This window comes from Monodelphis domestica, chromosome 1, assembly GCF_027887165.1.
Source record: "Monodelphis domestica isolate mMonDom1 chromosome 1, mMonDom1.pri, whole genome shotgun sequence".
Taxonomy (NCBI): Eukaryota; Metazoa; Chordata; class Mammalia; order Didelphimorphia; family Didelphidae; genus Monodelphis; species Monodelphis domestica.
Genome location: NC_077227.1, coordinates 108412011 through 108439898, shown reverse-complemented (window position 1 = coordinate 108439898; position 27888 = coordinate 108412011). Strand labels below are relative to the sequence as shown.

General features: G+C 36.7%; 1 protein-coding gene across 3 annotated transcripts in view; it reads right to left on the bottom strand.

Moving 5' to 3' along the window:
- SORCS1 (sortilin related VPS10 domain containing receptor 1) overlaps positions 1-27888 on the bottom strand; it is a 757576-nt gene that overhangs the window by 182666 nt on the left and 547022 nt on the right. For all 3 annotated transcript variants that reach the window (XM_056804202.1, XM_007479039.3, XM_007479040.3), the window contains exon 5: positions 21682-21755. In XM_056804202.1, the coding sequence (XP_056660180.1) occupies positions 21682-21755 (74 nt within the window). The remainder of the gene's footprint in view (positions 1-21681; positions 21756-27888) is intronic.

Sequence of the window (27888 nt, the reverse complement as noted above, 5' to 3'; positions counted from 1 at the left end):
ATTCAAGAGTATTTGGTGTCCTTAGGTAGAAGTAATATGGCATACTAGATCAAATTCTAGAATTAATGTCATTAAAACCTGGTTTTTAATTTAACTAGCTGAGTGATGAAGCATCTAGGAGGTACATTAAATAGAGTGTCAGGCCTGGAGTCAGAAAGACCTTCCTAAGTTCAAATCTGCCCTCAGTCACTTACTAGCTGTGTGATTCTGGGCAAGTCACTTAACCTTCTTTGCTTCAGTTTTTCTTCTGTAAAATGAGCTGGAGAAGGAAATGGCAAATCATTCTAGTATCTTTGCCAGGAAAATCCTGAATGGGTTCATGAAGCGTTAGATATGACTAAAAATAAATCAGCAACAAAGCTAAGTGACCCTCTGAACAGGTATGAGGAGTTCTCATGATAGGAATTCTCCACCTTTTTGAAAATGTAAGTATATGTACATATGTATATATATTTTTATATGCTTCCAACTCTAAAAATACATATGCACATATATACAAATAAATAACAAATCTATGATCTTGTGATAACAGTAACTAATGTATATATTTATGTATGTATATCTGGACATGTGCATTTGGAGTTTGGAAGGAAAATGAAAAGTTATCCAGTTCAATGCCTTGATTTTATAGAAGAAGAAACTGAGGCCTAGAGAAATTAAGTGAACTACCCTAGGTCATATAGTAAGTGATAGAGTCACTACCAGACTTAGGTTCTCTGATTCCAAATTCAGCACCCTCTCCACTATACTTTGCTACTTTTCTTATGTTTCATATAACATAAACTATTATATGAAGCTTCATATAATATGAACTACTATATAAACAGAAAGCAATATTCTTTCAGTTTTGATGATAGATTCAATACAAAGAAGTTATGATTATTTCCAAGTCATACATCTTATTAAAAATAAAAAATATATTTATAGTACTTTGAGATTTGCTAATTGCTTCATAACTATTATACATTTTTCCTCATAGTAATACTAAGAGGTAGATGCTATTATTATTCTCATTTTACAGATGAGGACAATGAAGTTGACAAGTTAAATGACTTGCTCAAGGTCACAAAGTGTATGAGATGGGATTTGAAGTCAGTTGCTCCTCTCCTCAGAAACAGTTCTTTATCCACTGTGCCACCTATTTTCAAATTATCTTCTAGATATTATTTTATTATTATTATATAATTAAGTGTCCATTATATATCAGGAACCATTCTGGGCCCTGTGGGATACAAAGATAAAGAATGATACTTTCCTTGTGGAACTTGCATTCTATTAAATGAGAGAAAGGAACATCATGCAAACAGACAAATAACACAAGGTATGGAGAATATAGTAATATCAATGCAATCTCTTTTTACATCAGCCATAGGAGTACAATGAATTAGAATATCTTTGGTCCCTTTCAGGTATAAAGGCTATAATCCTTTTGTAGTGGGAATTTCAGAAAGGATTGTATAATGAAAGCAGTGAAAGAAAGTGTCACTGGTAGGCCCTAAATTGGGCTGGCTCTTTGACAGTTTAAAGCTGATTATCAATGTTCAATGAAACAGTTAATAAATGAATATTTATTTAGCCACACCTTAAAAAGGATAGTCAACAAAAATACAGCACTCAGCACAAATAGATGGGGTCTGATTGTCAGGGCAGAATGTGTTGACTCCTCTGGCCTTGTTACATGGAACAAGTCTGAAGAGATCTTACCTCATGTGGGTGGAAATTTTTCTTGCCCTTAAATGAATGGGAATCTCTATTAACATGCTGTATCTACCAGCAAGCTGTAGCTGTCTCAACAATGAAGCTTGAGCCTTAACCTCCTGGCCCAAGTAAGTCTTGGGAACAGCTTCTTTGTCATTTGGGGAAAGAACTATCTTACTCTACATAGAGGACAGATCTATAGTAAATAAGGATCCTATCAAGCAATAATGTTAGATGATCAGCTATGGATGACAGCTATTATCAACAAGGCAAGGATCTAGGACAACTACAACAAAGCTATACACCACCATAGAAGGAACTGAATGCAGATTAAAGCATATCATTCTTCACTATATTTTCTTCTGAATTTTTTCTCTAGTGTAGAAATGTGTGTCTTGATTCATAAAATAATGAACAGGGAAATTTGTAATATAAGATACCAAATTTACAACCTGTATCATATTACCTGCCTTCTTGGGGAGGGAGGAAAGGTTGCAAGAGAAGGAGAGAACATGGATTAAAAATGTCAGAAAATTAATATTAAAAATTATAACAATATGCAATCTGGAAAAAAGGAAAATAAATAAAAAGGATTAAGTGAGAAAAAATAATGATCCTATCTCAGAAGGTTATGAGACAGTCTAATTGTCCCAGACTCCAGAACTTGAGGCTGCCAACATCCCTGACAGACACAGTATGGTACTAAAAAGGAGATATAATCTGATCTGTTATATCAAATTTCATCATTAGAAGCAGGTCATTTTCCTGGAAAATCAGTAAAGGTATCATATTTATTCAATGATTATTTCCTAAGTGCCCCCTAAGTTCAGAATATTTCATTTAGTACTGAGACACAATAAAGAATTAAACACTACTTCAGTCCTCACAAGAGCTAGGGGAAATAAAATACATACTTAACAAAACAGAATCATAAGATTCCAGATTTAGACCTGAAAGGGTCCTTTGAAGTTCATCTCTTTAAATCACCTTATTACACAGATTAGGAAATTCAGTTAAAAAATGAGATTTGATTCCTCATCACTTGATTCAAGATTCATTACTCTTACTACCCTCCTATACTGTCACAAAAGCCCTATTACCCCTTTACTCTCCTCCTGCCAAGAAAATGAAAAAAAAATTGCTCTAGAAATTCAAAAGAAAAAGATATGACTTCTGGTTGATGAATGTGAAAAGCTTCCCCAACTGCTTTTTATCCATAGCTTATATATCTAAACTCAGATTATAGGAGGAAGAGTTCACAGTTATAGGTTATTTTGGAATAATTGATGATTGTGACAGAGAAGCTCACAAAATAGTCACCAACAAGATTTAAAAAATAATAATAATAACAATCACACTCAGATATACTACCCTGGCAATGTCAGCTATGCAACTTTGGGATTTTAAAAATATAATCAACCAAATGCAGTCTTTGTAGACATGTTCTACAGAGAGCCTCAGAAATGTCACCAGTTTATCATTCTTGTGGCATTTTGTCCAAGTTTAAACTAGTTTAATATAGTGCTCAATAAATGCTGTGAAATCACAAAATGTCCTGATGCTGATAACTGCAGAGCAAGTATTAAAAAATAAACACTGGCAAAACAGAATCTGTTTATTCAGATTTAGAATTCCTAGTTAATGATATCCATAGGAAGGAACGAGGGTTACAGTTTAAGAATACCTTAAATTGCAGTTTTCCCTCTTAGTACCAATGAAATGGATATTATCTTGGGTCCTCTCCATAAATGATGCAAATATCAATGATTTTTCCCCCTCTGGTGCTTAGCAGTTTTCTTCCCTTCTAAGTAGTTCCTATGGTCCTAGAGAAAATAATCAGTTTATGTGATGTTCCCCTCCTTTGGCTTAGAAGAGATTATGCAGGACATCATCACACTCCAGTGTCTTATACCTCATGTCCATATATCCAAAGAAAGTTCTATCTAAATTCACAATATTTATTATTCATTGGTGAATCTACTTCCCTACTACCCATCCAGGAGATCTCAGCTACACAACCTAATAGGAAACCTATCTCCTCCAGCCTACAGTTAACCCTATGCCTTTGGATGTCTACTCTCTTAACCAAGATATTCCCAGAAAGGCTCTCCTGCCCAAGACACACTGATCAAAATAGCACTCTTACACTAAAGGTTCTTATCTCAAATCTCATTTCAGTCTATCTTCCTCTGGATCATAGATCATATTCAAACATTCTTTCAAAATGAACAATACCTCCAGCCCAAAGACAGCATAATATTTATAATTCCTCATAGCAAAAGGAAAGTACGTATGATCAGCTGGCTGGAAGAGGTATCTATATATTATAGTTTAATACTAAAAAACAATGACTATGGTCAGAATGGAAAAAGGGAAGAATCTTGGGAAGCAATTGGAAGTCTTGAGTTGTGATCAGCACCATGAACAGTTTCAATTTTATCTCCTTACTCCATCTAGCTTCTAAGTAAATAAACCCAGATTTTTTGAGTTAGCTTTGTCCCAGAAATTGAGGCTACTCAATATGAAGGTACAATAATTATTATGTTAGGTTTGATTTTCTAATTTCCAAGATTGCTTCCCGATCTACTCTGGGGCCTTTAATGAACAAACTGGAAAATACTTTTCTTTCTCGGAAAGCCTGCCATTCTTCAAAGCAGAGAAGATTATTAGCTGCATAAAAGGCCTACATCGATGCTTACTGACATAAAATAGCCTTGGTAAGGGTTTTGGGGAATAATCTAAACTTGCCATAACTTCATTACCAGAGGAAGACATCATCCTATTTACCCCCAGCTACTCATGGATACCCTCCTATATATTTTATTCATCATTTTCATAAATAGATTTGTTATTCTAGATACATCTCCTTCAGTCATTAGAATATCTCTCCTTACAAATGCAGAAGAAGCTGCCCCAAAGTATATCTCTCTTCACTCTCCCTTCTTTGGAATTCTCCTCCTATCTCTCTTTTTCTCCCTCTTTTCCCCCTTCTCTGTTGCTCCCCCAGCTGCAAAAATGAGTCATCTTGTTAAAGATCAGTAAGAAACTAAAAGTAGAGGAGGAAAGGAAGATTGACATTTTCAGTCATTCGGAAGCAGAATAATAGACTATTGGGACTATTAGGAGGCTTAAACATCGTCTAACTCTTTGTTGTTCAGTCATTTGAGTGTTGCTGGACTCTTGGTGACTCCATCTGGAGTTACTTCAGCAAAGATACTGGAATGGTTTAGCATGTCCTTCTCTAGCTCATTTTAAAGATAAGGAAATTAAAGCAAACAGTTTTAAGTGACTTGTCAAGAGGCCATATAACGAGTAAATATCTGAAGACATATTTGAATTCAGGAAGATAAAACTTCCTGACTTCAGGCCTGACAATCTAATGACTGTTCTACCTACCTGCACCATCTAATTCTATTAGTTTCTATCATAAAAATGAGGGCCACAATGGTAAAATGGCTTATCTATATCACATGGTTAGCTAGTGGCAACCTCTAAACTAGAACCAGCATCCTAATCTATGAGAACATGTGGTGTGGTCTACTTCTCCTTTTGTCATGCCCTAATCATGGAAAAAAACAACTTCACTTTTAAGTTCTTATTCTAGCAGTCACTCTCTAAAACCAATTTATTTCAAGTCCTGTAACCCATTAAGCATAATAAAAGCTTTAGAAATGAACAAGACATAACCAAAATCATGAGAACTGTCAATGAAGATTAAATGTGGTTGGTTAGGTGATACTGTGAAAAGAGCTCTGGGTTAGAGCCAAGAAGTCAAGATGTTGATTCCATCTTTGCCAATGACTCACTATATGACCCAGAACAGACCCCTTCCCCTTTTAAAACTTCAGTTTCTTCCTCTGTAAAATGAGAGGGTCAAGTTAGAGGACCACCAAAGTGTCTTTCAATTTTAAAAGTTTATGACAGGGCTGGTGAAAATTGATGGAAAGGAAGAGGTGAAAGAGAATCTTCCCTCTCAGAACATTGAAAGTCTTTTCTAAAATGCTAATTAGGAAAAGAAAGTAAGGATAATATATCTATCCATAAAGCTGCCATGGGTATCCCTTCCTTCTCCCTTCCCTTAGCCTGTCAATACTTTAAATGCCTGGAGTTGCTAAAATCATACTTCCCTCTGATTTCTAGATCCCTGACTTATATGAAAAACACGATCAATGGACTAAATCTGCCTTGCTTGGCTCTCAATTCTTAACTTCCACAGAATGACACTAATTCAGGATGAAGAAAGGGTCAGTGGGTAAAAGACTATAAATATTCATGAGCCTTCACTGAAGCAAAGGGACAAAAAAATACCACTGGGAAACAACTATATTAAAAAAACCCTCAAACTTTCTGGCTTATTCAAATCAGTATTTGTATTGGTTTCAAGACAAAAGATCAGTAAAGATTAAACAATCGGGGTTCAGTGACTTGGCCAGAGTCATATAGCTAGAAAGTGTCCAAGGCCAAATTTGAACCCAAAAATTCCTGTCTCTAGACCTGGCACTCCATCCACCAAGTTACCTTGCTGCCTGCTGGAATTAACCATTTGGTAAGGGGTATATGTGGTGTTGGTGGTGGGGAGGTTTGGGAGGAGGAGAAGTAATTTTATTATCTGATTGGGCAATTTGACTGAATTACCCCTGCCCCATTCTGCTACAGATTAAATACACTAAATTTGACTTAATTGCTATCACTCTACTGTAGACTTAATATTACCTAACTTAAAATGCCTCTATCTTGCCTAAGCTGAATGCACAAATCTTTCATTGAACACTTCTTTAGCTACCCACATGTCTCACAAATGTTGCACCCATGCAACCAGGGCCTCTCTAGACCAGTTAGAATATTGGGTCAGATGTAACTTTATTGGTTCATTCAAATGCCACAGGATGCTACTAATCTTGTTATTCAGTTTTCAGTTGTCTCTGACCCCATTTTGTGGTATTCCTAGCAAAGATACTGAAATCGTTTTCCATTGCTTTCTCCAGCTTATTTTCAGATAGGTAAACTGAGAGAAAATAGGATTAAATGACTTTTCCAGTCAGAGGGCTACTAAGTGCCTGAATCCAGATTTGAACTCTGGTCTTCCTAACTCCAGGCCCCAGAGCTCTATCTACTATGTATCACTTATACCTACAGTTTCTCTACCAACTTTATTTTAATATTGGTCACATATACCTTCTGGTAGATAATATTCTCTTTCCTGGGCTGTCAAGATATCCAGGCTTCCCCAATACCATCATGCTCTTCACTATTCTGCCTTGAACAGAACCAGAGAGAATTTGGTCCTAGAACTTTTAAGAGTACAAGTGTAAGATGGTTGGCATAGGAACATCCTTAGCAAACAGACCATTCTATATGTTCTGTTTAAGCAAGTTCACTGAAAATCATGCCTGACTTGTTGATTCTAGGATCCATCTAAATTCCAAGATAAAAAAAAAGAAAACCATAGCAATAAGGCAAAATGATATAAGTTGTTTGGCACAATTGCTCAGCTCAAGTGAGGTTCTAGTACCTCTCTCAAACCTGGTATAATTGAAAAAGTCACTGGAGTGGCTTTAGCTTAAGAAACCACCACTTATATCTCTGTCACCAAAGACAAGTTATTGACTGGGATATTTCTGAGTCTTAGATTCTTCAACTATCAATCAGCAGCAATAATACTTAAAATATCTATGTCAAAAGTGTTGCTTTGGGGATCATGAGATAAAGGATTTTGAAACCCTTAAAGTATTTTATAAATAAATCAAAGAACTTAGTAAATAACTTACTGGTTTACTCAAGGCTTGGGAAGATTAAAATGAATTGTTATAGCTAGATAGCATAGTGGATAGAGCATGGGTCTAAAGCTAGGAATACTCCCTGAGTTCAAATCTAGCCTCAGACACTTACTAAATGACTAAGTCACTTAACCTTGTTTGTCTCAGTTTCCTCATCTACAAATGATCTGGAGAAGAAAATGGCAAACAACTCTAGCATCTTTGCCAAAAGAACAATAAATGGGGTTGAGAAAACTGGACAAGCTTGAAAAATGAATAACCACCACCAACAGTCATGGGATCTAATGTTAGAAATATGGTTTGACCTGTGGTTTTCTCTACTCCAAGTGCAGCAAAATATCTACTTCATTCTTCTGCTTTATAAACATCAGGGAAAGATGCAAAATGGATAGAATTTTAAACTCATAAAGAAAAAAATCCGACTTCTAATCTCTCCTCTGATACTTTGGACATGTTCCTTTACCTGTCAGTTCTGGTTTTATCAACTGTAAATTGGAGTTATAATGATACCTATTATAGGTAGTGAATCAAAAGAGATTATATATATATGTATATATATATTTTTTTATAAAATGTTTCATAAACTTTAAAACTCTATTTCCAAGTGGGCTATTATTATTTCTTTAAAGCTGTTTCTCTTTGAAAGAAAGCTGCAATTGACTACAAAAATATCCATTTGACCTGGGAAAAAAAACAGAAAGTTCAATTATTTCCAGTCCAGGAACCAAGTTAGGCATTTTGGGAGCTACATCCTTGCTTGATAAGTCTCAAGGGAAGGAGATGGTTAACCTCATAAAATGTACCTATGTATAGCGTGAGATCATGTTGAAGAATTCCTTACTTAGTAAAGAAATCATTAGAAACAACTAGGGCAATAGGCTCTGGCATATAGATAGAAATTGATGGTCTGGACGAAGTAGAGTGGAAAATATACCTTAAAATACCTCTTTAAAATGCAAAACCTACTACAAAGCCACACCTTAAAATGTTAACAGCAAAACCTTAATTACCAACTAATACCTTCATTAAGAGTTAAGATCTCCAGTGGGAATTATTAGAATTCTTAAAGAACCAAAGCAAGCTTGAGACAAAGGGAAAAAAAGATGGTGAAAAGTGTCAAGAAGTTTGGAGAAAACTAGAGGGAAGGAAAAAGTCATTAATGATAGGGTGACAAATGGTACCAGTGATAAACTTGACTGATTAACTCTTTTGCCAAATCCCATTCAGTTAAGTGGCTCAAGACAATCTTTGCTATCCTCAGGATGAGAGTACCAAAAGTCTGGCAACAAATGTGAAAATTGTTAAAGTTGATTATGTAGATTAATATTAACTATTTGTATTTTTTTGAAAAACTACAAAAAGCCAAAGACATGTTGCTACTATCAATGGTTTTATTTGTTTTTCCCAGAAAGGAAGAACTCAAGAGGTCTCTACCACAATAAATGATAAAGCAGTTAAAAATTAAAACAAAAAATCAGATGTTCTTAGGCTCTCCAGAAAGGACAACAATGAGTTTAGATTTGTTTTGTGTTTTCTTGAGGGTCAGAGAGGTAGCCTTACCAGTGCCAAAGGAAGTAGATTTCAAGTCTTAGCATATTCTCTGAGGTAAGAAAAATATTATTTTGATGGGAGTCAACAAAGGCTTTGCTTTAAGAATGTTGTGTGTGGACTGGGGAAAGGTTAGAAGGATATGGGAAAGAAAGAATTTGGAATTCAAAATTTTAAAAGGAAAGAATGTTAAAAAAAATTATAAATTGTAAAAAAAAAAAGACGCCATAAAGTGGTCTTTGGCTTGCTTGGCCAGTGAATCACCCAAGAAGGCTAACAGCTCACCAGAGGAAGGTAGAATAGCAAATCTGAGCTCCCTGATTCTAATGCTCAAGCTGTCTTTGATGCATAAATATTCTAACAAGTTTCATCTTGTCACAATAGAGTCATAATGTTGCTCTGTTCAGCACATGATAATGGCTTTGTAATTCAATTATTGGTAGTATTTGTCTTCCGGGATTTATCTGCTCTAAACCTCTGCACTCATGTAAAAACCCCTTACCATAAATCTCACAAATGCTCCAGCAGGTTCTGTCCCCCACCTCAGGGCACATCTTGCCATTCCTGTTCAAACCTTGACAGCGTCTTCTAAATTATGGAATGACTGTGTTTGGAGTTGTTGGTTTTTTAAATGCCAACAGCTGAGATAAGGATAAAAGATGTTAGTGCAGGTTCATTTTCCCTGCTGGGCCCATCTTAGACAGAGTCCATCCAGGATAGACAAAAAGGCAGACAATACCAACTCTGGTCCCAAAAGATTTGGGGAGAATTAGCCCTGTCTGCGTCACCTTTTCTCTGCCCCCTCCCTGAACCCAACATTAAAATGTTTTTCTAGGTAACTGGTTTGTCCTTGCCTAGTGTCCTTGACAGTACCACAAGTGGAAGCACATTTCTACCTATTGGTTTCAATGTTTGTCTCTACACATTAAATCTCTGAGGCAGTCACACATTGCTTCTCTTCGCTCCCAGGCAAGGTAGCTTTCTCTCGGCTGCCATTTTTCTTTCACAACTCTCCTGAATTCTGAACTTCATCTCTTACTTTAGAATAGCATCCTTGTGCATTAATCATTCATTCCCCTGAATTACAAAGCTGGCCATCTCTCCTAAGCTTTTTAATTGTGCACAATTCTGAAAGCATAACCAGAACCAAAATACTGTGAGCTCCATTTTGGTTCAATATAAATATGAACTTCCTGACAGGATATGGTACTGTCTATCTGTTATTGGAGATGTTCAAACAGAACCTAGGTGACTATTCGTTAAGGAATTTGTAAAGAAAATGTATGCTTTAGATAAGGGTTAGACACTAGATAATGTGACACCCCTTCAAAGTCTGAGATTCTATAATTCCATGTTTCTGCTCTCTCTTTTTATCTTACATTAATACCTTCCTGGACTGTATTAATGGAAGCCTAAAGGGGATGGATAGTCATCAAACCTCTATCACCTCTGTGTAGAGCACACTCCACTGAAGCTGAACTGGGCTCCCCTGGGCTACTTCCAGTAGGCCAACTCTCATGTACCACATGTATCATGGCTTAGCACTGAAGCATTTGGCACTTTGGGATCACATAGCAGTCTCTGGGTTCATGTGATAGCAGAAGGGAAGGGAGAAACTTCAAAAGAGCAATCGTCACTGAGTCAGGAACAGCTGCTTCCTCAGAGACTTTAATGGGAAAAACAACTCTCACTCCTAATATTTCTTCTTACTTTTTCCTAGATAGCAAGGAAAAAAATTTTTTTTTCCTGGAACTTTGTATAAACAAACATCATAGGGCTTCTCAAATGCCATAACAGGCTTATATACTGCCTAGAGGTACTTGAGCCTAGACTTGGGGAGCCTGGATTTCACTCTTGTTTGTGTTTCTTTCCATAAGCATAGGTAACAAAACAAAAAATACTGGGATAGAGCTTTCTAATCTTAGAAATTATCTCATAATTTGGAAAATCTGAAAACTCCTGTTTCCTTCAGCTAGAACTGGCTGACAGTGGGAGGAGTTTACTGCCATGATATTCTTCTTAAAAAAGATGACACCAATCAGGAAATTATCCTTGGGGGTCAGTTCAAGGTAGGGGTATAATGAACCATAGGCATTGAGAAAAGACCTCACTGTCTTAAAAGTCAGGCTCCCTCAGATCTGAATCAGTGTCCATGTGTGAACCATGAATTGTGGCTCCTAAATGAGGGAAAGCATCCCCTACTCTATCAACCAGTGTCAGTCTGACGTTACAAAAGAATCCAGGGAAGAGAAAATAATAGTCCAACTGCACTGTTTAGAAACAGTCAATATATCGAGAACTGTGCTTAATTTCCAGTGCCATTTTCAAAGCAGTATTGAAAAACTGAAGCAAGTCCAATGGAGGATATCTTTGAAGCTTTAAAAATCCAAAACTATGGCTTATATACAATGCATGATGAAACCAGTGATATTTAAAGAATAGAAGACTCATAGAAGATATGCCTGACATATTTTTAGGACAAAATTGTGGAAGGGAAAATGTTCTATGTTTTCATCGTTCCACAGAGCAAAAACCACCAAAAAATGGATTGAAATTGAGGACAAACATTTCAACAGCAGACAAAAATATTTTCTAACAACTTAAGCTGTCCAATGGTAAAATGAGCCATCTTGAGAGATAGTGAGCTCTATGCCACTGGAGGTATTGAAGCTGAGGAAAGATGGATGGCCATCTGATAGGGATTCTTGTTTTGAGAGGGATGTTACAAGATATGACCTCTATAGGCTATTTCAACACTAATTCAGTGATCCCCAAAGATAACTCAAAATAATGTCCCTTTATCCATCTAAATATTCCCTCTAGTCTATGCTTCCAGATTACTTCCCTACTACTTCTTACAAAAAAATATGGCTCTTAGCACCCTTCTTGCTGAACAATTCAGAAGACCTTTGCAAGCAACTGCTCCCCAGACTGTACTCTGGCAGTACTCTATGCCTTTCACTTGACAAGAAACATTTCATTACCCTTGAGAGATGGGTGTATAACCTTCCTCTTTATCATCTCTAAGTAAGGCTTCTGTGCTCACCTCCTGGCTGCTTTTTGCAGTATCTGAACTAATCCTACTATTAGCATGTTAACCCTCCAAATTAACCTAAAATTTCTCTGTGGGAACCTGAACCCCATGGCCTCTAGCTTTGCCCACATCAACTAATGGCAATAATTGAATCCTATCCTATCCATCTTTATTACATCCGCTGCTTGTTCTCTTATCAACTGCACCTCTTCTAATGCAAAGGATTATAATTGTTCTCACCCAAAGGAAATGGAACTTATCTTTGTCTCTTGAGCTATTTGAATGACAAGAAACAAAAAGTAGGAGAGGAAACAAATGCAGGCACATGGCTTTTTAATTCAGCATGACAACAACAAAAAATTAACTCATTTGTCAAAATTGGACCTTTTTCTCACTATTAAATTCAAATGTTCTCTTTAGCAAATTTAAAGGACAGTATGTGTTCTCTGTCCAAAGGCCTGTTTTTTTAGATGGTCACAGTGAAGAGAAATCAACATACTCAGTGTCACATCCTTTCTCTCACAATCACCTAAAATGCTCTTTTCTATTTACTAATGCTGCCCTCAGCCTGCAATTTTTAAAACCTGTTTGAAGTGGGTTCCTAAAATGTACCTTTCTTAACTTATTTTTCTAGGGAAAACAACAACAACAATAATGCCATTCTTTGTTCAACTTAAAACATATTGTTGAAAGGCTATTTGTATATTATATATATTCAATAAAAATTGATTCCTTAAAGTATGGTAGCTTGAGTGGCTCTGAAGGGCCTGATAGACTTAGTGGAGCAATACAACACAGGACAGAAAGAGGCCAGTGTATGTATGAGCCTGGGAGGAGAATACTTATTTACATTTTCATTTCTGCTCTTTAGAACAGCTGTCTTTTAGATCCTTGGGAAGAATGGAGTTAAAGAAGTAGAGAATAAAGGACAGTGAGCCAGTTTAAGATACTGACCTGAGTTCTCTGCTTAGAAAAAAGTTTCAGGGATCAATGTCCCTGAGGATCATGGAGCAAGTCATCTGAATGAGGATGATCCAATCCAAGGCAAAGAGCCTCTAGAACTGGGCTATGCCTATACCCTAATAGTGACCTATTAGCTAGGGGCAGGAAGGCAGTATATTAGATATACTGCTACATCTGGGGTATCTTGTACATAGAAGGCACTATATAAATATTAGTATTAGGAAAAAATAGTATTGGAGGGTGAGATCCTTTTGCCTTTGACTATCATTGCTATACTTTACAAAATCTGTTCTTTGTCAAAGATGTTAGCTTAAGAATGAGTAAGACATCAAGGTCCTAGAAAGACAAAGAGGTCAAATGCAGACATACCTAGGCTAAACTCTGGGTGGAGGCTAAACCGCACACACACACACACACACACACACACACACACAAAGTTATTAAAAGATTCCAAAGATTAAAACAGCTCAGCCCTGAGATCATGAGTCACAGGTTATCTATGGCAATCATATATACTAGATTTTCTGGGATGCTTCTAATTTCTAAAATTTTAAGTATGTGTATAATGAGAATTTTCAACGAAACATCTTTGGTTAAATTATTTGTCCCAAATTCTGTTTCAGAAAATGCCTTTAGCACATATCTATAGATCAATTAGCTAAATTTTGGGAGGCTCTGCACTTAAAGTTTGGCCACCAAAGGTAATATATTTTTTTAGCCAGAGCAACCCATGAGGAGTATAGACTATAGTGTGGAAGGATTTTTTGATTCAAAATACTTAATATACATTTAATAATTTTCTGTGACATTTGCAGCACTGTGCTAGGTGATTTTGATTCAAAACTGAAATTACTTCCCCTCATATGAATATCTTATTCTCCTGAGGGGGTGGAACACATAAACAAATTGATAAGAGCAAGGTCAGTTGAGGGCACACCTGCTAATAAACTAGCAGTGTCAGGAAAGATTTCATGGAGCAAACAGGTCCATAAGCTTAACGTAATGTGAGTGTTAAAGGTAGAACTAAGGCAGGTGTAATTCTAGGTTTGCAGAATGATTTGAGGAAAAAAATGAATGTAAGTAAAAACAAAGTCAGATTTTGGAGTCAGGATGCTAGAGAATGGAATTAGAATTATCTGTTGGAATAAACATGGGCCAATGAGAGGAAAAGTCTAGAACTTTAAGATCTAGTTTGAAATCCTACCTCTGATGTATATTATTGATATTTTCTTGGGAAAGTCAATCAACTTCCTTTAGTCTGAATTTCCTTATCTAAAAAATGAAGGAGTTGAATTAGGTGGCCCCAGAGGTCTCTTCAAGCTATAAATCTTCGATCCTATGAGAATACAGCAGAACTATGGTGGGGGCCAAGCAAAGTGAATGGTTGGGTAATATGTACCTTCAGCTTATAGAAAGTTAACTGGTGAAAGCAAGAAAGAACTTAGGAGATGGGTGAGATGCCCTCTCAACTAAAGGAGAGCTGAACTGAAGGAAACAATGAATTGGCAGTACAGCTGAGAGGAATATAATTCCCACCAGGAGTGGTTGGGGAACTTAGAAATGGTAGTGAGAGGATCAGTAATGTTGAGGATAAAAGAGCTGTGATAGAGTGATAGAAACAAGCCCTGGCCAAGTTCACCAATGAGGGACAATAATCAATGGAGAATTATGAGAAACAAATAAGACTTCATAGAAAGAGGATATATGAAAAGGCACTCTGCTGTATGAGCCCCCTATCCCAACAAGCTGAACTGAGGGCCCACTGTGGTCAATAGTGTAAGTCATAGAGATAATCTAAGTCTCTGGAGGAAGATGGCTTTTTGGAGAATACAGTTATTTCCCACTGGCTCCAATTCAAGTTTTCTGTGTTTTATTAATTTCTAAATAAAACTGCTAAAACTGTAAATCCTCTGAACCTAGGTGCTTCTAAGGGGAAGTAATAATCACCCTGGAGGAATTACAGGCATTATTGTTCCTAGATCATCCCAATGGTTGTAATGAGCCAGAAAAGTTCATTTTTCTCTAAAGTATATGTGAGGTCTTCAAAACAGGAGGAAGTCATTAACAGAAGGGACTTTCATCTATGTCACTGAAAATATTAAACAGTACAGAGCAAAGGACTGATCTGTAGGGTATTCCGCTGGAGAGTTCTCTTCAATCTGAAATGAAAACATATCAGAGGGACACTGCCAAAGGGAAATATATCCACATTATTACAGACACACACACACACACACACACACATATATACATTTGTATGCACAAATATATTCATAATATACTGTGAAGCTTCCCCATGCAATATGAGGAATACTTGAAGGAAAAAACAATATTTATCCTGGAGAAGGAAATGGGGGGAGGCAATATAGCCTTTCTTACATTAGCAATTAAAGTGTATATTATATAATTTAGACAGCAAAACTAGAAACAAGACTTAAAAAGAGAACTTTTCAGAAGGGTCATTATTCTTCCAAGACCTTTGAAAACTATTGATACTGCTCACATGCTCATCTTTTGAAAATGTTATTACTTGTTTGTTATATTAAAACACCCAGGAGGTAATTCCCTCCCTTGTCTCCCCCCACTAGATAAAGCTCATTGGACAAAAAAAAATATGTACATATAAAACAATGTCTTGCTTATTTCTCTTTATCAATTCTTTCTCTGGGGGTGGAGGTACATAAGTCATTTTCAAACAACATGTATGTTATCCTCCATTATGCAACCCTTGGTCTCACCTCTCACAGAGAAGTTTCACCCATTGGGAAAAGGAAAAAGGGATGAAGATTCCATATTGGGGATCATTTCTATGACTCCTACCTGCTCATTATTGGGGTCTAATCATTGTGAATTCCTACTACTTACAACAGAGATCACCAATCACCAATCACTGCATGTAACTACCTTTTCCTTTCTCCCTTCTGGTCCTTTCCCCCTCTTTCATAGCTCCTCTTAAGTTCTCCTCAATTTCCACAAGTAGTGGGCATCCAGCCCTGTGCTATTTCCAAAATTCAACTCCCTTACAATGTACTTAGAGTGGAAAAACTAGCAAATTAGTTTATATCTCTGATTCTTAAGTATTCTATACAAGGGTTCACATGAAAAGTTTCCTGGAAGAGGAAAGGTCTCCTGGGGGAAGACCACCCCCCTTCTCCTTATATTTGGAAATACAGATAATTTCTCAAATTCCACATAGGCACATGGCAACTACTTACCTCCTCTCTCCTTTGTCTAAGCTCGTGGTGACAGCAGCAAGGTCCAAAGAATCAGGGGAAGCACTTTGTTGAATTGTTCCTCAGATCCCCATTTCATTCTAGGTGGCTGGGAAGGGTGTCCAAGTGACCCATAAATGATTCCCAAGATGTCAAAGAAATGGATATGCATGAGGGTGGTGAAAGGGATATTACCTGTTCCTTTGAGCTTCTTTGCCTTCGTAATGGGGAACAATTCACAGCCTTTTTACATTACTTAGGAAGAGACTAAATCCTTCCTGAGTGCCAACTGACAATTGCTTTTGCCAAGAGGTTAGTTATATTAATATCTTCTAAAATCTACCGCTGGATTTATGGAAAGGTCACCAAAGTAAACTATGTTAAAAGTAAATTCACCAAATCATCTTAGTTACACTTAAAACTCTAGTGAAATTTGAAGTAACTTGTTTGAAAGATTGCTTCTAGCAATTTGGCTTTGACTCTACCTTTCACATCAGCACCCAAATATTTCTGAATATCAGGGAAAAAATGTTTAAGGGTATTGGACTCTAAATTACTATTGAGTAGAGAAATAAAAACTAAAATAATTTTAGGTACTGCCTCACACCTATCAAAAATGACAAATGCTGAGGAGGAGGAAAAAATGAATATGCAAATGAGCTGTGGACATTTAGTGAACTGGTCTAAGGATTCTGGACAACAACTTAGAACTAGGTCCAAAGGGCTATAAAACTCTGCATACCTTTGAACCAGTAATACCACTACTAGTTTTTTCTCTGAAAGAAATCAAAGAAAAAGGGAAAGGGTCTACATGTATAAAAAATATTCATAGTTTTTCTTGTAGTAGCAAAAAATTGGAAACTGAGGGGATCCTCATTAGTTTGGAAATGGCTGAACAAGCTATGGCAGGTGATTGTGATGGAATACTAGAAGAAAAAATGAGGGGAGTGGTTTCAGAAAAACATGACATGGACCTAAAGGAACTGATGCAAGTGAAGTAAGAACTGGTAGATCACTGTGCATATTAATAGCAATATTTTAATGGGGATCAATTGTGAAAGACTTGTCTATTCTGATTGATACAATGATCCAAAACAATTCCAAAAGACTCATGGTGAAAAAATGTTATTTTCTCACCTCTAGAGAGAGAATTAATAAACTCTGAGTGTAAATGGAAGTACATTTCCTCACTTTATACTTTTTGCTTTTTTGTAATATGGTTGAAAAGTCAATGTTTTGCATGATTTTAAATCTATGTTTGATATATTGCTTGCCTTCTTAATGAGTGGGGAAGGAGAGCAGAAAATTTGGAATTCAAAATGTTTTTAAACTAATATTAAAAAATAATGTTTTTAAAGCATGCCTGGAAGATCATGTGATTTTCATGAATCCAAAAAAAATTTGCATTATTTACAAAAGCTTACAAATTGCCACTTCAGTAAGAAACTAGGCAAACTTAAATTAGGAGCATCAGGAGCCATGTGCCAAGTCAGACTGGATAACTTTAACCAAGAGATGCTCTGATATAGGTTTACATTCTTTGCCTTCACGTGTCCCTTTGTAGTGGTGAAGAAGCCCAGCTCAATGTAGAGTGAAGCAATTTACCTGGCTATTCTTCCTCTCAGAAAGAGCATTTGGATTTCACTAATTCAGAGTAACTGGGCAACAGTGAATTCAGAAGGCGTCAGAAGTCTGAACTGTGGAATATTCTCACAGAAATAAAAACTGTTATTTTCAGCAACGAGAATAAGGCAAATACTGTGTTACTCAGTAGATGCCCAGTTTCAACAAGTAGACATTAAAATTTTCAAATGAGTACAATTCTAGGCAATGTAGTTCCTGCTTATTTTAAAAGTACACTTTTTATTTAACGATGATGATAACAATAATAATAGCAATAACTAGAATTTCTATAATACTTTAAGGTTTACAAAACACTTTAAAGAGGTAATTTCCTGAAAACTGTTTATACATGGAGTGTAACAAAACACTCCCTTCCAATCATGTTTCAATATTTATAAGCATGAAAAATCTCTTATTTATAAGACAGAGATAAGCTTCAGCCAAAAGCTAATCTAAATTATCACAAGTTCTAACCATGGAGACCTATATTTCTAAGCTAAATGAGCCCACTGTAGTCATCATGTTACAGAATTTGAATAAGGGCTAGATGACAGATGAATATTTTCATTTATCCTTCAAAATTTATAAGCCTATTTCAGGACTACATAGAGGCATATATATGTACATACATACACATATGAATGAATATATGATTATATTCAGGCAACATGAAATAGTGGATAGAGTGCTAGATTTTAAGTCAGTTAAACCAAATCTCACACCAGGCACTTAGCTATTTAATCTTTAAAAAGGAACAACTTCTCTGACTTTCAGTTTCCTCATCTGTCAAATAAGAATTAAAATACCCCAACTTTTGTACCATAGATCTAAATGGTGTCTTAGGTTTTAGACTTAAGACCTAAGAAGCTATCTAGTCCAATGCCTTCATTTTATAGGTGAGAAAATGTAAGTCAAGGAAAGTTAAAAGACTTGCCCAATGCTTAAAGACTGTCTGCCTTTGATCCAGCCATAGCACTGCTTGGTTTGTACCCCAAAGAGATAATAAGGAAAAAGACTTGTACAAGAATATTCATAGCTGTGCTCTTTGTGGTGGCAAAAAATTGGAAAATGAGGGGATGCCCTTCAATTGGGGAATGGCTGAACAAATTAAGGTATATGTTGGTGATGGAATACTATTGTGCTCAAAGGAATAATAAAGTGGAGGAATTCCATGTGAACTGGAAGTGATGCAGAGCGAAAGGACCAGAACCAGAACATTGTACACAGAGACTGATACACTGTGGTACAATCGAATGAAATGGACTTCTCCATTAGTGGCAATGCAGTGATCCAGAACAATTCAGAGGGATCTATGAGAAAGAACACTATGCATTCAGAGGAAAAACTGTGGGAGTAGAAACACCAAAGAAAAATAACTGCTTGATTACATAGGTCGATGGGACATGATTGGGGATGTAGATTCTAAATTAACATCCTAATGCAAACACCAACATGGAAATAGGTTCTGATCAAGGATACATACCAGTGGAATTGCATGTTGATTGTGAGAGGGGGTAAGGAGAGAATATGATTCTTGTAACTAAGGAATAATGTTCTAAATTGACTAATTAAATAAAAATTTCAAAATAAAAACAGTAACAAAAGTAATAAAAAACTTGCCCAAGCTCACATGAGCCAAATGTTAAGGGCAGGACTTGAATCCAAGTCCTCTACTTAAGAAACATTTTTCTCTTGTCTGTACCAGGTCTTAAGCATCCAAAAAGGAAATGTATGTAAAGTGTCTTAAAAAACTTAAATTGATATAAAAATGTGAGGTATTAATTCAGTCAGATAGTCAATCATAGTGCTGTTCTAGACACAAAGACAGTATAAAAATTAAACTAGCTAAAATAAAAAATTATCCCCAGGGACTGAAACTACCATATATCAATTCAAGGCAGTATCAGACATTGAAAAAGACAGGAAATGTTTCAGACTTAAGGAGCAAAGGAGGAAGTCAGTGTAAGCTAGATACCTATCCTGACAGGAAAAAAAAAAACAACCAACCAAAAATCTTTATTTGATCTGATCTTTAAAAATGGTACCAGGAAGATGGATAAACTTTCAAGCAATGGAACCCTTTTTTACTGTTCATGTTCCCTAGTGATGAAAACAAAGGATCAGTTTTACAGAAGTACAAATGTGTTATCTCTCACCAGGCTTGTCTCTAAATGGGCTGCCTTTTTAGGAAGCATCAGTAGTTATAACAGTTTCTCTAATACTGTTCTCTAGTTTTCAATTCCCAAAGGGGTTTTAGTGTAGCATTTGAAAATGAGAGAGATAAAAATGCATTTCCCTTGGATGTGTCTAAGAGTCTGCAGGAGGGGAATGACAGGTCTTTAGTGATAGGTGCTGTATCACACATCCTGAATCAGATGTGTAGACTAATGAATGGCATGTTTGCTTTGCTTTGGGGGCAACTGCCAAGGGACTGGAAAGGGACCTTTCAATGGCCCAGTAACAATCTGCTCATGAGAAGAGGTCCCCCAAAATGCCCTGCCTCTGACAGTGCACACAAGCTACTGAGAAAAGTGACATTGAAAATATCTGTTCTAAGTTTACAGTCAGAGGTGTATTCCAACTTGGAGGCCACTTCAAAAATGCCTTTCTGGAGTTCATTTTATAAGCAAGATGAAAAATTGAGAAAGGAGAAGGATGGAGAGAACAGAGGAAAGGGGAAAGGAAGAAAGAGAAGAGGGAAAGATCTACTAGTATGAATCTTACCTTCCTATTCCACAGGTTCAGTACAAAGGTATCCTAGCTTTCCCTTTCTTTGCCCCATCACTCAGCACCAAAAGCTCTCCATTCTATTCCATTTGATAGCTCAGTGGTATCATAGTACAAAAGAGTTTATGTTTTGCAATTCCCTTCTTAATCATGACTGCCAGGAGAGAAGGGGCTACATCTTAATTATTTCTGAGTCTTCCCTACTGTCTAGAGATCTCATTCCATTTTATTCAAATCATCAAGTATTTATTAAGCATTGTCTATGTTCTAGACACAGGAAAAACAAAAGACAATTCAAATGGTTCCTGCTATCAAGGAGCTGCCCTTTAAAAAAGTTTCATTGTTGCCCGTTGCTTTACTACCCAAGTCATTTCTCCATATACCAGTAAAAAGTATTCATCCTCACACCAATGAAAGGAGCTTAATTATTATTAATATAAGTTAATTATATAAATTTGATTATTAATATTGAATAGTACATGGATTCTATTAAATATATAATTATTGTTAAATTGATATTTATTGATTATTAATAAAAATCATAATAAAAGTAAAAATAATAAATATGTATATAGCACTTTACTGTTGGAAAGTTTCATGGATATTCCATTTCTAATGGAAAATATATGCCCAGATGAGTACATTTTAAAATATGTAAAATAAACACAAAGGCATGTGAGGGGCAGCCTTATCAACTTGAGGGGTATGCTTGTAGAATAGGTAGCACTTCAATGACATCTTCTTGGAAATTAAGGATTCTAACTTAATTGCTGACACACATGACATGGTTAAATAAATAGTAACTGAAGAAATTGTGAATGGAAAATAAGGAATCACTTGGGCTTGTTTAGAGACATAGAAAAATTTAAAAATTCCAATTACACTTTGCTTAATGTGACTCAGTACTCAACTGAATGGGGAAAACACACACACACACACACACACACACACACACACACACACACACACACACACAAAAACTAGTCCATTCCCAAACCAACAGTTCCCTTTAGAGCAATTAATAAATTTCAACATCCTGGAGGCCCAATCATTGAGCTATTTTCTTAGTATATGATATGAAAAATTATCATGTCCTTACCAATAAAATCTGTTTGGGACGACTCCTTCCTGGAGAAGTTGCCATCTTCTCCCAAATTCTGAAGAGCTGTATAACTGTAAAGAAGAGAAAGAGGTCTCAGGTATATAAACTTATAAGCCATCACAAGTTGAAACATCAGTTCAATAAATCAAGAAATATAATGTATAGGTGAGACTCCTTTGGCTGGGGCTTAGAATTTGCACAGGGAAATAGAGGGAAATAAGCATGACAGAGCTAGAGTCAATTAATTGAGGCCACTGGGCTAGACAATGAGAAGTGCCATTTATTAAAGGAAACATACCCTGATCCCCTCTCTATATCAACTGGTATTGTATTTCCTCAAAAATTACCTTGGGTGGGGCAGCTGGGTAGCTCAGTGGATTGAGAGTCAGGCCTAGAGACGGGAGGTCCTAGGTTCAAATCTAGCTTAAGACATTTCCCAGCTGTATGACCCTGGGCAAGTCAATTGACCCCCATTGCCTAGCCTTACCACTCTTCTGCCTTGGAGCCAATACACAGTATTGACTCCAAGACAGAAGGTAAGGGTTAAAAAAAAAAACTACCTTGGACATATATTGTATTTAATTTTTTATGCACACACCCCTTCTAAAAAATAATATACATATATATATATACCTTTAAATGTATGTATATATATGCACACATTTATATGTATATACTAATATACACGCACATATAGTATTTGTATTCCAAGCAGCTAGTACAGTGTCTGCCTGGTACATTGTGGGTGCTTAAGCAATGTTTCCTAAACAGTTGCTGCATAAATGCACCAGCCCTGGTAGGCATCTCAGGAAAACTAGATATTCGATATTCTTTTTTTCAAAAATGTTTTCATGAATTGTTTTTATATTACAGAATTTCACTAGAGTTGATTTATTATTTATTATTTATTCATTCATTAAAATAATGCAACAAGTAGAGTAGTTCTCCTTTATTCAGCTAATCTCTGGGTTTGAAATCAGAGTTGCCTTTGATTTTCCCCATTACATATTAATGCAATTTTTAACATTCTTTTAAAAAATTTGAGTTCAAAATTCTCACTCTTCTTCCCACTGTCCCTCCCTCCCATTCCTCCCCTTTCTCTGAGATGGTAAGCAATATGATATAAATTTTGTACCTGCAATCATGTAAAACATTTTTTCTATATTAGTCATTTTATGGAAGAGAACTTAAGCAAAAAAAAGGAAAAGAAGAGAATGAAATATCGTATGTTTTGGTCTGCATTCATACTTCATCAGTTCTTTCTCTGAAAGCATATGGCATTTTTCATAATGAATTTCTGGAATTGTCTAGGATTCCCCTATTGCTGAGAGTAACTAGGTTCACCAAAAAATACTGCTATACTGAGTACAGTGTTCTTCTGGTTCTGCCCACTTACTTTGTATCAGTTCATAAGAAAGTCTTCCCAGATTTTTAAAAAATCATACTGTTCATCATTTCTTATCACATAATAGTATTCATTGAAATCATATACCACAACTTATTCAGTCATTCCCCAAATGATGGGCAACCCCTCAATTTCCAATTCTTTGCTACCAAAAAAAAAGGGCTCCAATAAAGTATTCATTATTCTTGCAGTTCAATCTCCTTCTTCCTCCTCTATACTCTCATTACACACACACACACACACACACACACACACACACACACACACACACACACACACACTCCTTACTATGATCCTCAAATCTTATTGTATATCAGACATTAATCAGTTATCCTTCTCTGTCACAATGTATACAACTTGACTCCAACAAAACTCTACTTATCTTGAGATGTTGTTTACTCCTATAAGAAAACTTCTCTGTTTGGTTTTATTCATTTGCAATTACTCTCTGACTTCAATATCCCCTAAAATGCTCAGACACATAGTTAACACTATATTAATTTGAATATTTTACTGCCATCGTTTTATCTCATGTCTTTCACATGTTTATGGATTGATTTCTGCAAGCTCCAGTTAAACCATCATCTTAATAGAATGATTTTGGGGGACCCTCAAGGACACATGCTGGTAATTGAAAGCTACCAGAGAAATGACCCTGAGGGAGGGGTATTAATAAATATGACAACTATCCTTCCTCCTCCTTGAATATTTGTGTGATATCTACTTTAGAGGCTCCAATTCTCAGGAAAGCTAGACTGAGTGTATAAGTAAAAAGGGAGAAGGCACTGGGTTGGGGTGGGGAATCTCTCTGCTACTGGGAGAGCTGAGACTGGTGGATTGCTGAGAGAGAGAGAGAGAGAGAGAGAGAGAGAGAGAGAGAGAGAGAGAGAGAGAGAGAGAGAGAGAGAGAGAGTGAGAGAGAGTGAGAGAGAGAGAGAGAACACCATCAAAAGAGAGAAATATAGATGATAGAGATGGATGAATAGATGTATGTGTGGATAGAAACTAATCAGAATACAAAGATATAATGCCATTAGAGAAAGATTAGGGATAAAAAAAGTGATAGTAGGCAGAGAAAGGACAAGATTTTTCTTCTATGATCCACCTGCACCCCTCCACAAAAGCACTTTGTGTAGAGAAATTACAAGACTAGGGAGTATGCTACTTTTTAGAAAAAAAAGGTTTTAACAAGCCAGGCAGCTAAGGTGGAATTCATCCTGGGGTGGGAGAGGTGAAGTACTTGTTCCTAAAAGGAAGCTTTGGGAGAAGAGATTGATAGTTTTGGAGCACTGGCATTTAGTCTATGAATCCATTTTGAATGAAGAGAAAGGTGTATTGTTTGACTGGGGGACAGGAAAGCAGGGGGGAGTTGTGTTTGGGCTAGGGTACAACTCTGAGGAATTATTACCCTTAGGCTGATCAGTGCCTTTTGTCTATGAATTGCTTTTGGTTCTAAAGATGTGGAGGATTTGAGGTATAGACCAAGAGGAGAGGAAGGAGGGATGTAACTGCTTGAAACTGACCCTACTCTTGCCCTAAAAAAAAAGATATAAAAGGACCTTCAAGTTTCCTCTCCTTGAGAATCTTAAGGGTGCTAAATAAGGGATAGGAAAGTGATGTTTCCCTTCTCTCTATGAAGGGTGAGCTTACACAGGGTTCAGAGCACATCCTTAACTCTATCTATATCTCTTCCTGGCATTTCTTACTGGAAAACCTATATATGGTTGGTTTGTACCACATTACTGCTGTTGGCTTCCCCAAAGGCTAAGCTCATACTGAGGCTTCAGGCAACTTCAAGTTAGCTAAGCCAGCCCATGTTGCATGCTCAGTGAACCTTGAAGGATATTTTTCTGAGACAATATCTCTTGGAATAAAATGAACATTTAAACCAAGAGAGGCTCAAATCACGAGCTACCAAAGCAAACAACTCAATTGATCCAAACTACAACACATTTGGGAAGCAGCCAAGGAGACCTATTTCAATTTAAAGCTTTGCTTTACTCCACTACTATTCCTGGGATTATTTTCCTGGCTCCTTTCCTTGAGAAAGCATAAGAGAAAAGAGAGACAAATGCTCTTGTTCTCTTAAACTGAGATTTTATGCATTTTATATTTGTACCGGATAGGTCCAAAGTTCACATAGCCCAATTCTTATAAGAACCAATTCAGGCCATTCTTCCTTGAAGTGTAATATACATATCTGCATCTATACTATTCAATCCAGTCTCAAAAGATTAGAAGAGTTGATGGAAAGAGTGGAAATTGTTCATGGAAGAGAAATGGCTAGCAGACATCTTGTTCGAAACAACAAAAGGGAGTTTTGATGAACTGCAAATTCAATATAAGCTAATATGATATGGTAATCTCTGGTTGGAGGCCAGATGGCTCATTGGTTTATTAGACAACATTGCCAGTTTTTTGTAAAGGAGTAGCCAATAGCATGGACAGGGCTTAAGAGTCATCTAAGGGTCCCTTTGGGTAAGGTATAGCTTCTAAAATTGGATAACACTTTCTTGGGCACTACGATAACAATGATTTCCTAATGGAAGATAGTTTTCAAAGGGTAACCAAGCTTCTCCATATGAGGAAAGGCATCATATGGAAGAGGGATGATTTTTCTTATTTGAGAAAATAGCTCTAAACTAGGAGCATTGAGCAAAGAAAACAAAAAAGCAAATGTAGGCTGGATATAGACAAAAGTTCTCTAACAATCAAGCTATTAAAATAATAAACTGGGTTACTTTGGGGCTAAGGAAGAATGGGGAGGGACTGGATTCCTTCTCACTGGAGGTAATCAAGAAATGGCTGAATAAATATTTAACAGTTATCTTTCAGAAAGTATCTTTTTGGGGATATATGTAAACAAGATGGCCACTGCAGTTTATTCCAACTCAGCAATTCTGTTATTATATTTCTAAAACTCACCTTCCTAGGTTCTACCTCAGTGCTTTGGAAAAAAGTAATAGTCCATGCCTGGAATGCACAGTCAGTCCCCTCACCTTTCCCTCTCAGAATATTCTCTTCCTTCAAATAGGTCTTGATCAATGACACATGTAAAACCCAGTGGAATTGCATGTACACTATGGGAGGTAGAGGGGAAAGGCAAGGAAAGAATATGAATCTTGTAACCATAGAAAAATATTCTAAATAAATTAAATAAAATTTTCCAAAACTTGAAAAAAAAGACTATCTTCTTCCTTCAATACCCAATCTAATGTCTATACTTCCATGAAGTCCTTCCTAATTCCCCCACCCCTATATCAGTATTCTCATCCTTCTCAAATTTTAATATATTTGTTATAGTTTGTTGTATAACCTATGTGCATACCATAGTCTATAGTAGAGAGAACCCCTTTCCAGGGCAGGAAGTCTTTTTATTCCTAACACATAGTATTTGATGTTTATTAAACTGAAATTACAGGGATGGTCTTTAAATACAAGATTTCCCACTCCAAATTTTAGGTTCTTTCTTCTATCTTATGCATTAATTTGACTAATATATTTTTTTAAATCCTTACCTTCAGACCCAGAATCAATACTGTGTATTGGTTCTGTGAAGATTAAATTAACTCCCCTGCCCATTTATAGATTTAATCACCAAAGGTGTAAACAACCCATTTACGCTTGAGTGGGAGAGGTCTGTGAGCCACATGTGTGATAGTGGGTGACCAATTAGAATTGACTGCCCCCTAGGCAGTCCTAAGCAAAGATTTAAACCATGATTTGTCCACGTAAAAAGTGAAGGAAGGCACAGGAAGTGATGCAAAAGAAGGTGTCTTTAAAAGGGAGTTACAACTTCCTGTGGGAGATTAGTCTGAGATCTTCAGAGAGAACTTCTGACTTCTTCTGGAGTTCTAAGTTTGAGTTAGAGGCTAGTGAAGAATCTGCTGACTGGACTGGAGATCCTGTACATGGTGAGATTGTCCTTGAATCTCTCTCCTTTGGACTGACACATGGTGAGTGAAAAGGCTGCCTTCTTTCCTGGATTTTCTGAAGAGACTAGCCTCAGGAAAGACCTATCCTCTTGAGAGAAGCTCCCTGCTTCCCTAGGTGCTCAGTGACAAGGGGCAAAGCTTCTCAGGCCAAGGACTAAACTCCCCTGCCTGTTTTTGAGTCAAGGGTCAGAGCAAAATACTCAGTGCTTAGGCTAGATATCTTACCCTATCCTCTCTGATTTTCTAACTTGACTCTTTCTATATTTTTAAAATAAATTGTAAATAAGAAGTTTTGGAATTAATTCAATTCCTGGTGACCCTAATTTTGAATAATCCAGCTCAACCTTTTTATAACAAAACCCTTTTTGTCCCCCTACAGTTCTAAGGCAGAAGAGTGGAAAGGGCTAGACAATGGGGGTTAAGTGATTTACCCAAGGTAACACAGACAGGAAGCATCTGAGGCCACATTTGAATCTAGGACCTCTCCTCTATGGGCCTGGCACTCAATCCACTGAGCCACCTGCCTGCCCCAACTACTATAATTTTGAGCCTTAGTTTAATCTCCTCTGCCAGATTGTAATTTTGAATGCAGGCACTATCCTTATATTTCTTGTGCATCTTCACAGTACCTAGCACACACAATGCTATGAATACAGGAGATGCTGATGAAATACTTTCTGATTGACTATAGAATTTCTAAGTGACCCCAAGCAATGTCAGTGGCCAAAGAGCAGCACTTCCCCATTCGATGAACAATTCTTACCTAGGTCACTGGGGCTACCTGGACAAGGGTGGCACATCTCCACGGGATAGACATTTCATACCTGTGCCCTGGGGGACAATGTGATTTTCTGTGATGTATTC